Below are 15,574 nucleotides of genomic sequence, written 5' to 3' on the forward strand. Positions count from 1 at the left end.
AATAAATGCTCCCTTCATTCTGTAAATGGCGACCCTGCCACTCTTTTTTTCACGGAACAAACGTCTTTTTTATATCCAAGCAGTGGAGCAACTACAAGCATGAAATAGCATTGCGAAATATTTACTGTGGTAGTCATTCATAGGGGCAAAAGGTATCAAAACAGGTGAAAATGAAGCAATCCCTCAAGCACTGTAAAAAAAAAAAAAAAAAAAAAAAACTTTGTGCAGTTGAGAGGAAGAGAACAAAAGAATCAATTGAGAGCATAGCAGTTAGCACAAAGCAGCTTCCTCGGCTCGGGCACAACAGGACCATTTAACTGTATAGCACCTTGGAACTGTCCAAGAGGGGGGGAAAGGAGGAGGAAAAACTACAGGTCCCATAGTGTTCAAATAAATTGAGTCCTACAAATGACACAGCCTCCTTGCCACAGAAGGGACAGAAAAGGGGAGGAAGTTCAACTTTACATAGTCTCAGGATGCAACAACAGATTAACCCAAGGGTTCCCAATGCTTGAAACTCCATATTCCTTGCTCTATTCCCAGAGCACAAGAACAAGGGAAACATGTAAATTAAAAAAGAAAGAAAAAAGGAAAAATGAAAAGCAAGGAATAAGAGAGGACAAGGAGAGACAAAATATTATTTGGTTTCAGTTGTCAAAAGATGAAGAGAACTCAATGAATCAACACCGCCAGCTTCTCACCACTTACCCGTCCTTTGCCTGCCAAACAAAACCTTGTTAGCATTGGGGATTTCATTTTCCCTCTGTCCAGAAACAAGGGGAATGCACATGCAATGCGGGCAAAAAACACGATCATGGCAAAAACACCATGGTAGAGACTTTTATTTTATCAAAACAAGCCTGGGAAAAAAGCCATCCATGCAGAAAAGGTTTGGTCTTAACGAAAGCTGATTGCTCTTTAAGCATCGACAAGAAACCTAATACAAACAAACATCTCACCACCATAGCCACTCTCCTAGGTGACTGCAAGGCACTTGCAAACCAGATGGATCGATTTAGCCTTTGCACTTACAACGGAAGAGCAATCATGGCAATCTATTGGTTTCAAAAACATTCTTTTGCCTCAAACTGCCCGTGATTGTTAGTTCTCAGCTAGAAGATGCTTGTGGCAGTCTTTACCCAGACTCTTTCATATTAATTAGCTGGGTAAGCTAGGGCTACTTAATTCTTTACTAATACTTTGCTACTAAATGATGTGGCAGCTTGTGATTGGTGATTTATTAGTTAATACATTCTATAATAATAAAAAATTCACTTCATATGATTTGGAAACCTTTCCATACAATGAAATGCCACATCACTTAGTAAGAAATATTTTGCAAAATATTTAAGAACACCTTGCATTACTCTTGCTAGATTAAAAGGATTGTATCTAATTTATTGAACAAAACCACCACAGAATTCCCAATTTAAGTATACAGGCAGCTTTCATAGTTTCATGAGCTGCTCCAACAAAAAGTTTGTTAATATTTGGAGTTCGTTAATAAACCATTTTTTCCTGGCCTTACGATAAATTCATTAACTTCCCAAATGAAATTGGCAACTCAAAATTAATCACTGAACCTTTTGCCTATATTAATAGATTAAACCATGGCTGACAACACTTCAAATAACATAAGATCTAAAAAATACCATGATGAAAGAGTTGGCAAAAGGGGTTACTTCGCAGCTAATGCTACAGGGAAGATCAGAGATACATGAAAGAAGTTATTACTATATCTTTACCTGTCAAAATCTCTGCTACCCAGAAATCCTCTTTCCCTGCCACCTTGAAATGATCTTCGCTCGTCAGCAGGCCTTGTCCAAATATCTGGCTTGCCACGAGATCGAGGCCTATCCATGAACTCCATACTTCTCGACTCGTCAAATGACCCAAATGACCCAGGTCGCGAAGGAGGTCTCTCTGAAAACCCAGGAGACCTGCCTGCCCCAGAACCTGGCCTGTCAATGGCTTTTGGTCCAAATCGAACTTTGTCATCCAAATCACGGACCAATATTTCTAATTCCCTTTCTTTCTCATTTATCATCTCCCTTAAACTGGGTAGGTCATCAACAGAAACTTGTTGAGGTTCCTGATTCACTTTTGTCGCTTTCTCAAGCTCTGTCTTCAAATGCTCTATTTGCTCTTTCAATAACTTTTCCTCTTCAGTTTCAGGCCTAAAATAATTTTTACAGTTAGTATCAAGAATACAAGTTCATCAGTCACTGTGAGAACCACACAAAGCTGACACAGTGCTGAAAATGAGCACATACATAGAAAAATACATTATTCTAAAGCATTCACATACAACCAGAGAATCCTAGGTCACAGTACAGACTTTAAATTAAAGTAGGCAGTCACAAAACTCCAGTAAAAGTTTCGGCAATTAAAGGAAGGTGCAAACAGGTAGAACTGGAAAAATGTAGTGAGCAACAGTAGAAAGGTGGTGTTTACGCTATGAAAACTGAGAAATGCAGAGTGAAGATCAAGCAGGGGTACTAAATCATGGTGTAAAATACATTCAGCAAAATGAAGATGGGGCCATATGATATCCCGCAAACCATTACAAAAATATAAACAAGATAAGACACATAAATGCCTTGATGCTGCAGATTTATGTGGAGCTTTCAAGAAAAATTAATCATAGATCACATGAACAAGCAAATTTGGGATTTTAAAAAATATGCAACATAACATCACTTAACAGCAGTTCTGTGCAGTTATGACCATTAAGTTAATTAAAATGCAGAGGGGATGAGAGGAGAACGAAAACAAGGGGTAAGAAGGGGAAAAAAAGCCAACCCCTGGACTGAGGATTAACCAGTTTAGTTAACTGACAACAGTTTGAATGTTGTTAAGTCTGCCTCATCCAAATAAGGCAAATACATTCTTGCATCAAACAGAAATAACAACATGGAAAAGAAGTGCCACATGTAGCAGTAGCATCATCTATATAAAATTAAGACAAGTGCACCTGTTAAATTGTCATGTCCATACAGATAACCAAGAAAACAGCCACAAAAAAAAAAAAAAAAAAAAAAAATTGCATTCTTTTATGTTCATCCAACAAGAAACAACAAATCAAATTCAGTAATTAGCATGGTGAATCAGGCAACCTCAAAAGTAAGTCAATACACAACCACCAAAAACTTTACCAGCAAATCAGTAACACCAAAGTACGTTTTCAATATTACTGTGAAACATTAATTGGTGTACGCTTAATAAGAATACCACTGGACTAGTGTGCATTTTTAACTACAACGTATTCTACTTCAGTGGATATTTTAAACAAAACATGCGTAAAACAGTAAGTAATTCCACATAATAATTACAAAAAAGTTCTATTCACTCTGTCCCACAGAGCGTTCCTTATTGACAAAGTAAATATATTAAGAACAACTATTAAATGTTGTCCCAACTCACATATCTTTTTTATTGACGTTCCAACATTGTCCTTTCAAATTAAATGTTGTTGAAGTGATGGATTTAGTTTTATTTAGTTTTTGATAAAGGGGAAAAATATGAACATAAGAGAATGAATACTTCAGCTTTTTTATAATGGACATATTTTGGAACAGAACGAAAAGGATACAGTCTTTGTGGGGCTGAAGCATATTTATTTTTTGCAATTGGAAAAATATTCTTTGCAAATATACCAACCTTAAACTCAGCTAATTAACTTTTGGAATTGTGTCCATAAAATGAAAGTGGGAGCAAGAAGTATCAGCATCCCTCCTAACAGAAATTATAAGATCTGTGGTGTCCATAAAATGGACAAGAGAGAGAAGCATCAGCTAACCCCACGCAATGAAGGAAGCATATCAACAAATGAGCCGAATTGAAAAGGAGACAGTAGAGACAAATATGTTGAAACAAAAAATATACATGAGAAATGAGCTGACAGAAAATCATCTAAATATGTTTTGGTTATGTGCGATGTGGATTTATGCATGCTTCACCATGAAACAATGACAGGATTCAAGTTGTAGAAATGAACAAAAAGAAGTTGGGAAAAAGACAAAAAAAAAACAGAAACCCTCTCTATGTATAACATTCGTGTGTCTGTGGATTTTGCTAACCTGACCCTTGTGCCCACTTTTCTTTGGACAAAAATTAACCTTAAATTTAATATTTTATAGGGGCACATGTATCCATTAACTACAAAGGTTTCTCTCACACACCTCTCTTAGTCTTTCTCTGTTTCTCACTGACTGCAAAATTCTTTTTTTTTTTTCCATGAAGATCATAAGCATTCAAAATCAAATGGATAACATTTCTAGTCAACAAGACTAAGCAAGCATTTTGGCCCCCTTCATAGAACATTGAAGTTTATAAATATTATAGACAAAAAGGAGAATGATTGCACAATGCCCATCTCTGTTTTTTCCCTTCATTTGCAAACATTCTATTAGTGGCATATCACCAGTTGAATTCAATCCAACAATCAAATGTCCTGAGATCACCAGTAATACAAAAGCCTAGCTACATATGACATGGACTATTCATTCAATAATCTAAACTAGTAATTCAATTTTAAGAAGACATTAAAACTTTCAGAGTCGATTTAAAATCAGAAACACGAACAAATTACAATCATGAGTAGATCAGCAACTTCCCAATTTGGAGGTGTATTTTCATATGCATGATGATGACAGAGATACCATTATGGCATTCAACCAGTGGTTGAAGGCAGGAAAGGAGAAGATGAATAAGGGATAAATAAGATAGAAAAAATGCCCTAGATGAAAAACCCTCTTCTTCTTTTTTTACATTTCTTTATATATATATATATATATATATATATATAAAGGAATTTGTGTCAAGTAAAAGCAGACACATTAAGAACCCACCCAAATAGCTGGTAGGTTATCGTGTATATGGCTAAAAGTATAAAATCTAAACACAGAACTCATCTCTTTTTTTCGTAAAACTCACACTGTTGCACTCAGGCCTCTGCCCTGATAAACTACAAAAAGATACCACCTTTTGACATGAAAACCTGACAACATCATCCATCCAACTATGGAGATCTAGCAAAGAAAATTGGTAAGGCAAGACTTCTCCGGCTTATGCTTGTATCAATTGTAACAAAAATCTCATAATAAAGCATGATAATTCACTTGTTGAAATAAGAAGGCTAAAAAAGTAAAATATATAAAGTTTGCACAAAAGGAATTCTCAAGAAGTACAGAGAATGGAATACTGGCCAATAAAGCTCAATTGTAAATCAAACCAACTCATGACCAGCTACATGATATGGAAAAAATAAAAACAATAACTCAACTAGCTTAAGCATGCCAACAGTAGATGCAAATGTTGCAATATAATCCTCTCAGTTCAGCCATGTGGACCAAGAAAAAATATACTTTAATGGAAAAACTCACTGTAATATAATATTTTTTTTCCCAGTAAGTGATAATAAAGGATGAGCCTAGAAACACAACAAAGATTGTGACCAAGGAAATTTTAGCTGATGACAGGGTAGAACCAGCTTTTTTCCTATTTTGAGCTCAGCTTATTCAAATTTGAGTCTTGTCAACACCCTTAAGCTATTCGGAAATACCCAACTATATTTTTTTTACATCACAAATAAATATTCAACTCCTATTCAACAGAAAATCATTTCAAAACTTCTGCCGTGTAGTTGTATGAGACAAGCTATAAACATATTCATGGATTTGGAGAGACTGTACAAAAAGAATTGTTAGTCATCATCAAGCATCAAAATTCTAGTGCAATAAGCAAGGCTGTCAGTTTATATGTTTTGCATCACAGCAAGGCACAGCTAACATTAGAAAAGCATCAGATCATACTTGAAATTCCGAATTATCCAAATGCTTCTCAATGTCCTATTATCATTGTACGATCAGCTAATGGCTAGCATATTGTATATATCCCACAACAAATGAAACCTAACAGAAATATCCACAACAAAAAGAAGCAGTTTGAAGCCAGATAAGATAAGAGAAGCATTCTCGAATTGACAATATGCAAAAGCCCAAGCAAGTAGATACTAAGCAATTCCAAGAAAACCATGCGCACAATGTATGAACACAACAAAGATAATGCCACAAGACATACCTATCTACCCCACGGTGCTCCAACTCACGGTCAATCTTTATCCAATCTTGACCTCTTTCCTGCAACAACAGTTCCCTGGGCTTTGCCTCTCCAAAAGGATTCACCCTCGGCCTCGGCTTCACAGCCACATTCTCAAACCCTTGGTGCAGCAGCCCTGGCCCTTCAGACCTATTCGATTGGGCACTAGAAGGTCTGCTAGAATGCGCACTAGTTGGCCTGCTAGATTGTAAGCTCGAGTTCTTCTTAGCTTCCATTTCCATATCCAGCTTCTTCCAATCCAATCCTTTCTCTGCCAACACATCTTCTCTCGGCCTCGCTGTCCCAAATGGATTAGACCTGTTTGTTTTTACAGGCTCGTTAACTACAACTTCCATTCTTGGTGGATTCAGAACCAATCTAGGCCTCTCCCTCTCTGGCTCACGATATCCTCCTCTGCTCGAGCGATCAGGCTCCGGTCCAGAATCACGAAAACCCGAACCAAAAGTAGAAGGTCGAGTAGGTAACGGTTTTTTACCAACTGCCCAATTATCAACTTCATCAGCCCTAGAACCACCTCCGTCACCACCGCCACCTCCGAGTGAACTGTAACGACTTTGTCGTCCAGAATCAAAAGAAGGTAGCGGTTTCTTCGTCATTGCCCAATTATCAACCTCATCAGCACGCGAAGGCTGATCGTAATCAGAAACCCTAGAAGGAGGTTGGCCTCTTCGTTCATCATCAAAACCACCACCAAATTGCCTTCTACCACCACCACCACCGCCACCCCAAGACCCGTCGGTGTTGTCACGATCACGCATACGTCCAGGAGGCGGCCCGGTTCGACCGTAATTGGAAAATCCACCACCGAGGTGTCCATGCTGCATTTCTTCAGCGGAACGCTCTTTTGGACCTGTAGGGAGGCGGAACATCTCGTCAGGAGTCAAGCCTTTGGATTCAACAACGCCGCCGATGGGTGTGGAATAAAATTCGTTGAGAGACATTTTCTTCTTTTTAGGCTTAGCGGTTCCAGCAGCTTCTTTCAGGCTGGGGAAGCTTTGAGAAACGGCTGCTGCAGCGGCTGCGCGCTCCTCTTCTTCGGCTTGCTCGGAATCGGCTGCCCATGCACCGACTTTCCCCCACTTTTTTGACATTGTTTTAAGAAAGAAAAAGGAAGAAGATCCGGAAAGGAGAAATGAACGGATCTTTTGAATATGAAAAATTGGTGAACTTAGAGAGAGAGATTCGACTGGGTAATGAGCTGGGCTCCGTTACGGGAGCCGGAGCTCTGAGAACATGCGTTGATGAAGACGGAGGAGGAGGAGGAGGGAGGTTCCAGTTGTTGAGTTTGTTTCTTTATTAATAATAATAATAATAATAATAATCTCTTTTAAACAAAATTTAACAAAAAGTAAATTAAAAAAGAAGTCCAGAGACAGAGGGACTGCTAAGGTGACCAGCGGGTGATGAGGATCGGAGAGGTCTGATCTGATAAGAGGAGGCAACGTAGTGGTGATTCTTGGTGTGTGGAGCGGGGATAAGGGACGCTTGTGTGGCCCACTAGCGATGGAGGAGTCAGTGATTTTAGAAATTATGCAATTGGACGGCCAGGATGCTCTTGGGATCCTCCACCTTTTTTCGGGTGGAAAAGGAGCATTGGCTAATAGCGCAGCGAGTGCTAGTAATTTCTCAGAATAATAACCAAACAGCAGCCAGAAGTTTTGTGCTGTCCAGAAAAGATAATTCTCTATTATTAAATTATTATAATTGAAGAAATTACAGTGATTCGAACAACGTTGTTTCACTGTGATTGAAGAAATTATACTGATTTGAATCCTTTTGTCGCGGTTGAAATTGACGACTGCCCAATAGTTAGATAGTGACCGTCTGATATCGTAGTACCTTATACTTCTTCCTTATCACGGATATAAACTGTTTAGTTAATTAAAAAGCTTTAATCTTTTATATTGGATTTCACACGTGTCGAATTTTAATTTTTTAAAAATAAAATAATTTTATTTATTTATTTTACATACAAAATCATCAAAAAATAATAGTTTTTTTTTTTATTATTTGTTATTTCATCTGAAATGAATCCACTGTCTTTTATTAGGGTTCGATCCAATCCCACCCCTCATATTCGTGATTTACAGTTCTATAACTTAAAACGGAGATGACAAATATTAACAACAACGGAGATGACCATCTGAATTTCTAGCACGGATTCCGGCGATGCATGGCCTCGTTCTGGCTGCACCAACTTAAAACGTCCATGAATTCACTGCCTTTGATACAATAGATACCTCTTCTTTCCACTCACACGGCAACAGAGAGCGGAGATGAGAAGGAAAAGGGGAAAGAAACTCTGCTGTGTGTCAGTTTATACTAGGGACAGTTGAGGACAAACAATGCACAGCCATGGATCTCTACCTCCATTGATATTGAATCTTTTATTTCTCCAAAATCTTTTCCACTCCAAACTTCTCTGCCGTAACATGATGTCGCCTTCGAGTTTCTCCCAGGAAGTGCCTTGGTCAGGTCTGATATCGTTGCTGATATTACTGTCTTCTCTGAGTTCAGATTGAAAAATGCAACATAAATCTCTCCTGAGTAGACAGCGGTAAAGTCAGAACTGAATTATTAAGAGCAACAGATACATATGTGATATGCCATGAAAGTTTTCAGACAATGAACTGTCAGCAAGGTATGGTTGGATACTACCAGATCAGTGCCATAGTAGACACAGAAGTTGGCAGCTAGCAGAGGAAGATCATTAATTCTCTCTAAATTAGGCAGCTTGGAACTTGATAAAATGAATATATATTTACGTAATCAATGAAGCATGAATATAGATAGTGAACAGACAATTAGCCACCTCAGTTACAAGGAAAAAAAAAACCAGTTAGATTTAAAATAGCATCCCTTCACCTAGGAGGACAATTATAATCATCTTAGCATATGGCTCAGTGGTAGAGGTTTCTTGTTCGAGTCTCATCTCTGTCAACACTTCAACAAAAATCAGAACATGCTCATCGAAAAAAGAAAAACCATCTCAGGGGTGAAGTTTCTCATCAAACCACAAGCTTCTTTGGGTTCTTTTTAAAAGAAAAAACAGCAAAGGAATGGTAACAGAATGGAAACCAAATTTATAGAGACTTTAGGGGGGCATTAAACCTTTTCTACCAGTAGCAATCCAAGAGCGAACTCCTCCGCTGTTACCAGCATTAGCTGCATATATCAAGGAAGGATCATCAAATAGCCCTTATCGTACGGATAGAAAATCAGCTTGAACTTCTAGCATAATACCGTCAATTGATTTCACAGTTACACAGAGACCAGAATAGCTGCTGATAAGGGATCCATTATTGCTTAACTCCCACATCTGTTGAAATTAAGAGTTTGCTTTCAAATACCACTCATATATGTAAAATTCATGAGAAAAAAATGTCACCCTGCAGACTGGCTGTGAGCAGAAAAACACAAGCATTCTGGCAAACCAATTAATTATATGTATTTCTTAAATTGTGAATGAAGAGATACCTGGTTGGCATCTGATCTGCAAGGGGAGAAGGAACCACTGTTAAATTCTTTTGAAGTACGCTTCTTTCTTGGAGATGCATCCAAACAAAACTCCATTTCATCACTAGCTAATAAATGGAACCCTCCTTGATTGGAAATTAACTGTCCATCACTACATTGCCATTCACAGAATCAGATAGTGAAAATAATAATGATAACTCCTTGTTTGGAACAACTTGAATAAGGAAGGTGAAAGTGCATACGAAGTCAAAAGAGGTTTTCGCTTGTATAGGCATACAGGTTCATGGCTTCTCATGCTCTCCTTCCAGCATATCTGGTCAAGATCTTGGTCAAGTGCTTTAATTGACCAACCGTTGACTTTGGGATGGTTACAGCTACTGAAACCCAGAAACTGTGTATGTGATGTGCCAGCTTCCTTCAAACTTCTTCTTATTCTTCGGCTGTGATTCGTGGTCTTATGTGCAGAAACCTTTGTGCCAGTAACAAATGGAAACTGCATGTGCAATGCAATGATACATCAGAAAAAACCTCAGTTAATATTCCAAAGACCTCTTAAAGACATTGTTTCACATGCCTCCATATTGTTCGTGCTAAAAGAATTTATTTCCAGAATGAAGGGATTGGTGATCAAACTAGATGTGGTCTCATCAAGCCTTCTAACATCTCCTCCAAACATGATAGGGGATCTGGCCATTGCCCACAAAGTCATCTGCGAAGGAAAATACTTGTATCGAGTCATCAACAAAGAATCTTAAGTTTTTAACAGAGGACTGACGCACATATAGAATTGCATGTACATACCTGGGTTTTCTGCTCATCTAGATTAAGGTTACTCATTCTGTGTGGTCCTCTGCCAGAACCTAGGATACAGAAAAACAATGTGATTATTCAAGTTTTTGTCTTTTCCAGTAGAACTCTTTAAACACTTTCAAGTTAATCATGAATACCCCAGCAACTTATGAAGCCCTACACCCAAGAAAAAAACTTGATCTGTAAGCCATGTTGCAATCCATGTTGCAATATTACTATCAGCTTGCCTTTCTGTAAGCCATGTTGCAATCCATGTTGCGATATTACTATCAGCTTTCCTTTCTGTAAGCCATGTTGCAATCCATGTTGCAATATTAAAACTTAGTAATCCATGTTGCAATATTAAAACTTAGTAATCCATGTTGCAATCAGCTTTCCTATACTCAGTCTCTTACAAAATAAAATCACTTAAAATGTGCTAGAATTAAAAGAGAACAATCTGCTAATTTTTATCACCATGATCTGTAAGCCATCCTACGGGCAGCATATCCAAGTCAGGCCATGACCTCCCCAGCAAGCCCTTCGCACCAATCTTATTAGCAGCAGCAAAGTCTCTGAAGTAGATGAACAAGAAATCACATAAAAAATGAGAGAATAGAAGAAAAGCACCAATTAGGAGCGACGATCTATAAATAATTCGAACTTTAAGCTCTTATTTTACATGAAAACTTTATTCCACCTTGAAACATCGAAATGAGCTGCAACATCACCCCATGTATCCCAATCATCACCTGTTACCCTGTACATGTTGACTAACGCAGTAATATCTTTCTCCATGACTGGTGTCGGGATAACTCCCGGAGACACGGAATACAGAATGGGATGACTGAGCTTTTGCAGAACCTGAACAAGTGCACTTCATGTATCATCATCTCTATTCAGAAAAGATTGAAGACATAAAATTTATGCACCAGAAAGTGCTGTATACCTCTGACACAAACGTTATTTCATCTACATCCAAGTCATTACCAAACACACAATCATGTTTCACTGCAAATAAAAGAGAAGAAACGAACATGAAAATTATTAAAACAAAGAAAGACTGACATGAAGCCACTAAGAAAATGCAGAGGTATAAATAACAGGAGGGGAGATTGAAATGTGTAGAATTCACAGTTTTGTAATAAATACGAGTCAAAATTACTATCCATAAGAAGCTTGCCCAAGCCTGAAATGCTTGAAGAGGTCAAAACTCTACTAGACTCACTTGCAATATTACTATCCAGTCCTTCTCCAGGACCTTCAACATACATTCCCCACATCATTATAGAAACAATACTTCATCCATGCTTCCAATAATGGAAATTCTCGAAAGATGCAATGCTGCTTTGACAAGTTATTTTACCATTTTTAATCACTAAAAAGAAAAATTCATTCTCTAGAAAATGTTGAGACTTGAGATACACCCTATTGGACTCACAGACTTCTTAATGTGTTGGGTAAGATGGAAAAATGCAGGTTTCGGTTAATTATTAATTACCAAACTCAACACCCCACTCAGCATACTGTTCATAAAGTGACCTCAAGAAGGCTCTTCCTGCTCCCAACTTAGTATTTACACTCATGAAACCATGTGGCATCCATCCACAAGCCCTCTCCGTGATCCCTATGTCTTTTGCTCGCCACAGTCGTCCAGACTCTTCATAAGCACGTCCCTAATAAAAATTGAAATTTAGCATTTACTTTTTTGAGCAAATCGATTAGAAACTTGAGCTCATATTGCACCTTTCACCTGACTAGTCTATTTTTATGATGACAGTGTTTGTGGGACTGTAAAATCTGAGCAAGGAAGGGAAAAGAGAAGAAATACTTCTCCTGCTGGAAAAAAAAAAATGAAAAGAAGAGAGAAGAATGAACCCTCATTGATAATAAGGAATAATACCGTGGTAGTATCCAAGATGGGGGTGTTCGCATCATATGCCTGTCTACTTAATCCTCTCATAACATGAATCCCAAGCTTCAAACCCACGCTCTGTACTTTCTGGGCTACTTCGGTGAACCCTTTCCCATCTTCAGATGAGGGCCACCTATCTGGATCAGGGATCAACCTCCCCCATTCATCAATTACATCAAATCCAAGAGAATCTGGGTAAGCACCTGGAACATTCTTCCTATACCACAGGTAATCTACCACTGCATACTACATGGAATTTCACAGATAAAAGACATCTTCTATTTCAATAAACTTTCCCGTTCTCAAATTGCTCCAGTAATTAAAAAAGTTCTAAAAGTTGATTGTAGTCATCAGCCATTTTATACCTCATATCCATAAGGCTGTAGACGCTGAGAGATCTTTTCGGCACTTTGCAAGAAGTCTACTTCAGATAGAATCCAGTCAAAGGAATCGTAAGAGTTCCAACCTCGAGGCGGGAAGCTAGCGTGCTCAGGTTGAGATGATACCCTAAAACAGGTTTTGTACAGATTTTTAAGTTCACAAACGAATATATTTAGCCAAGAAAGCCTTCAAAACAAATGTTGAAACAATTGTGGGATTGAAAAAAAGAAACATGATCGTGTATTATTCAATTCAATGTCCTATGAGGATCATCAATGACTAAAGAAGACAGTATATCCAAAAAGTAAAATTTAAGAATGAATTGCATGCTATTTAGTTAGCAATTTTGAAAGTACTTGTCTTACTTCAAAGAATCAAATGTAAAAATGGTTTTCTTATCTCAAAACCAGAGAAGGAAATTTACAACAAACACTGGAATTAATTCTACCAGCGTAACTCCAACGTGAATCATAACAGTAGTGAAGAGAAGAAACATAGAGAGAGAAACACCTGTAAGGATAAGAACTGAAGGAGAAGAGAAACAGAGAGCTCAGCAGTTGGATCCTCATTGTTTTAGTATACTAAAATGCAAATACAACCCTTCTTCCTTTCTATCTACGACAAGGTCAGAGCGTATCTCATATAGAACAAACATACCCAAGGCTAATTAGTCAAACACTTTAATAGGTTTAGCATCACTCAACTAGGAAAGAAAGTATAAGGCTCCCAAAAAATCATGCAGCCAACATCTAATCATGACATCATCCCATTTATGAAAATCGTATGTATATCTAAATTCCTATGGCCTATATAATTAAGTACATGAAAGGAAACAAATATTCAAACTAAATATATGATTCAAGGAAAACGGATGGAGTATTCGAGGGAATTAATCAAATATAATAATATCCTGCAGAACATTCTTAAAATAATGTAAGGAAACAAATATGATGCAAGGAAACTGAATTTATGCTATCACTATTAGAAAATTAGAAGGAGAAAAAAAATTTATTATTATAGTTATATTATTATTAAATATATTAGGTTGGGTCGTCCCATCTATATAAGTTGAGTCCAGTCTTGGTCTTGGCCCAAAAGGGTTAGGTTGATGTTGACCCAATAATTTTATTTTTATTTTTTTTTTTGGAGGGGTTGAGCCGACCTAAACTCGAGAAAGGAATTACCCCCCCTCAATGCCCTGCATGCATAACAAATTATCATTTTGTATATAGAATGAAGATGAGGGGGGAACGAAGGAGAAGGAGAAGGGAAAAGTTTACCTGGTATAGGAAGTTGCTGGTGGAGAGGATGGTGGTCACGCTAGCAGTGGGTTGCCGGAGGGGAAGAAGGAGAAGTTTGCAGATGAGAGAGAGAGAGAGAGAGAGAACTCGGAGGCACACTCACCACGTAAGGTGGTCAGGCAGCTGCTTATGGTAGAGATGGTGGTTGTTAAACCGGTGGTGAAGGTGTTGGTGGCTAAAGGCCATAATGGAGAGAGAGAGGGAGGGAGAGAGAGTTCATGGTGGCAACAGAAAATAAAAGGGGATGCTGATTTGTTGTTGACTTTAGACCTGATTTTTCCTTTTTCAGACCATGAAATCCACCTCTATTTATAAGGGAGTGGAAAAGGAACGTTTCATCTCTATTGATGCCAAATCTTGACCCTTAATTTGACCCGGTAGGATCCCAACCGTTAACTCAAAGTAGATATTATGTGCTGTTAGATTTGTTACAGGAAAATGGTTGGTCGAGTTGGCCACTTTGAAGTTGTGCCCTAGCCGCTGTGGTATCAATCAGCTAGAACGGATCACACTGGTATGTAACCAGGTGTTAGGTGATCTTTTTTGCGTAAGTTTTGTTTAATTTAGTGAAGAGATAAAGCATAAAACGTCTCAGGAAGGAGACCACTCGAGCAACTTCTCTAGAGAAGAAGATGAACAGTCAACCTCAAAATGGGGCCGTTTTAGCAAAGTTCATTTTAATCCTTCGATTTATGATGTATCTCAATTACATCCTTGATTGGCTTCAAACTTTCAATTTTGTTCAATTTTGCCCTTAATGAACTTCAATTTCAGCCCTAGATTTCAACTTTTTTTTTTTCATTTTGATTCTAAGTATTGGATTTATGCAATTTGACTCTTAATTGACAGTTAAACTGTCAATTCTCTTCAATTTCACCCCTGATTTTAATTAATTGGATCCTCAGAGTTTGGTGTCTTTTTCAAAATGATCATTAGCTGTGAATTTCATTAATTTAGTCCTTAATTAACCTTAAAACTTTGATTTTCTTGCAAGTTTACCCTTGATTTCAATCAATTGACTTGATAAAAATTAAATTTGGTTTCTTAAAATTTCAATCTTCTCAATTAAGCTCAAATTGGGCTCCCAAAAATAGTTTTTTCACCAATTAAGCCCCTAATAAAATTAATTTAATCCTTTTAAAGCATAATTAAGTCCTTGCACCTAATAAACCCTTCAATTGAATCCAAATTAATTTTTAAACATAATTAAACTTTAATTTGACCCATAATTAAATCAAATTGGCCTATTAAGAGTCTAATTATATCTCGGGGCTTAATTTTTATACAGATTCATCCAATAATGATTTAATTTGACCTTGAATCTATATTGTCTTTCTTGTTTTGGGTAAAATAACGTACAATTAGGCTCTTAATTCCATCCAAAATTGCAGCTTGATTTTTCAGTATACTTGGAATCCTCTTCAGTCTACTTTTTCCAAAATATCAATCTCTATTTTATTATTATTATTTTGTTTTGAAAGAAAAAAAGATGAATTTGGAGAATAACCAAAAAACAGGTTATGACAATAATGATAATAAAGGATAATCAAATTATTTTTTAATCTATCAATTATGCTAGCATGTTGAGAAT

General features: G+C 37.4%; 2 protein-coding genes across 3 annotated transcripts; both read right to left on the reverse strand.

The window, feature by feature from the left end:
* Window positions 1-228: 228 nt before the first annotated feature.
* On the reverse strand, window positions 229-7,644 carry LOC118045392 (eukaryotic translation initiation factor 4B1). Its single transcript, XM_035054008.2, has 3 exons — window positions 6,082-7,644; window positions 1,746-2,177; window positions 229-719 (listed from the first exon to the last, which is right to left on the reverse strand). The coding sequence occupies exons 1-3, from the start codon at window positions 7,209-7,211 to the stop codon at window positions 698-700; spliced, it is 1,584 nt and encodes a 527-aa protein (XP_034909899.1). The 5' UTR covers window positions 7,212-7,644; the 3' UTR covers window positions 229-697.
* A 453-nt stretch (window positions 7,645-8,097) lies between these two features.
* On the reverse strand, window positions 8,098-13,470 carry LOC118045393 (uncharacterized). 2 transcript variants are annotated; one of them, XM_035054009.2, is made up of 14 exons: window positions 13,193-13,470; window positions 12,667-12,808; window positions 12,290-12,547; window positions 11,888-12,062; window positions 11,336-11,397; window positions 11,069-11,250; window positions 10,864-10,961; window positions 10,399-10,457; window positions 10,172-10,306; window positions 9,840-10,090; window positions 9,598-9,748; window positions 9,364-9,439; window positions 9,232-9,285; window positions 8,098-8,663 (listed from the first exon to the last, which is right to left on the reverse strand). In XM_035054009.2, the coding sequence occupies exons 1-14, from the start codon at window positions 13,249-13,251 to the stop codon at window positions 8,443-8,445; spliced, it is 1,923 nt and encodes a 640-aa protein (XP_034909900.1). In that variant the 5' UTR covers window positions 13,252-13,470; the 3' UTR covers window positions 8,098-8,442. The 2 variants fall into 2 exon arrangements, with proteins under 2 accessions (XP_034909900.1, XP_034909901.1); XM_035054010.2 differs by having other exon boundaries at window positions 11,087-11,250; window positions 13,193-13,467.
* Between the last annotated feature and the right edge of the window lie 2,104 nt (window positions 13,471-15,574).

The sequence above is a fragment of the Populus alba genome, chromosome 10, assembly GCF_005239225.2.
Source record: "Populus alba chromosome 10, ASM523922v2, whole genome shotgun sequence".
Taxonomy (NCBI): domain Eukaryota; kingdom Viridiplantae; phylum Streptophyta; class Magnoliopsida; order Malpighiales; family Salicaceae; genus Populus; species Populus alba.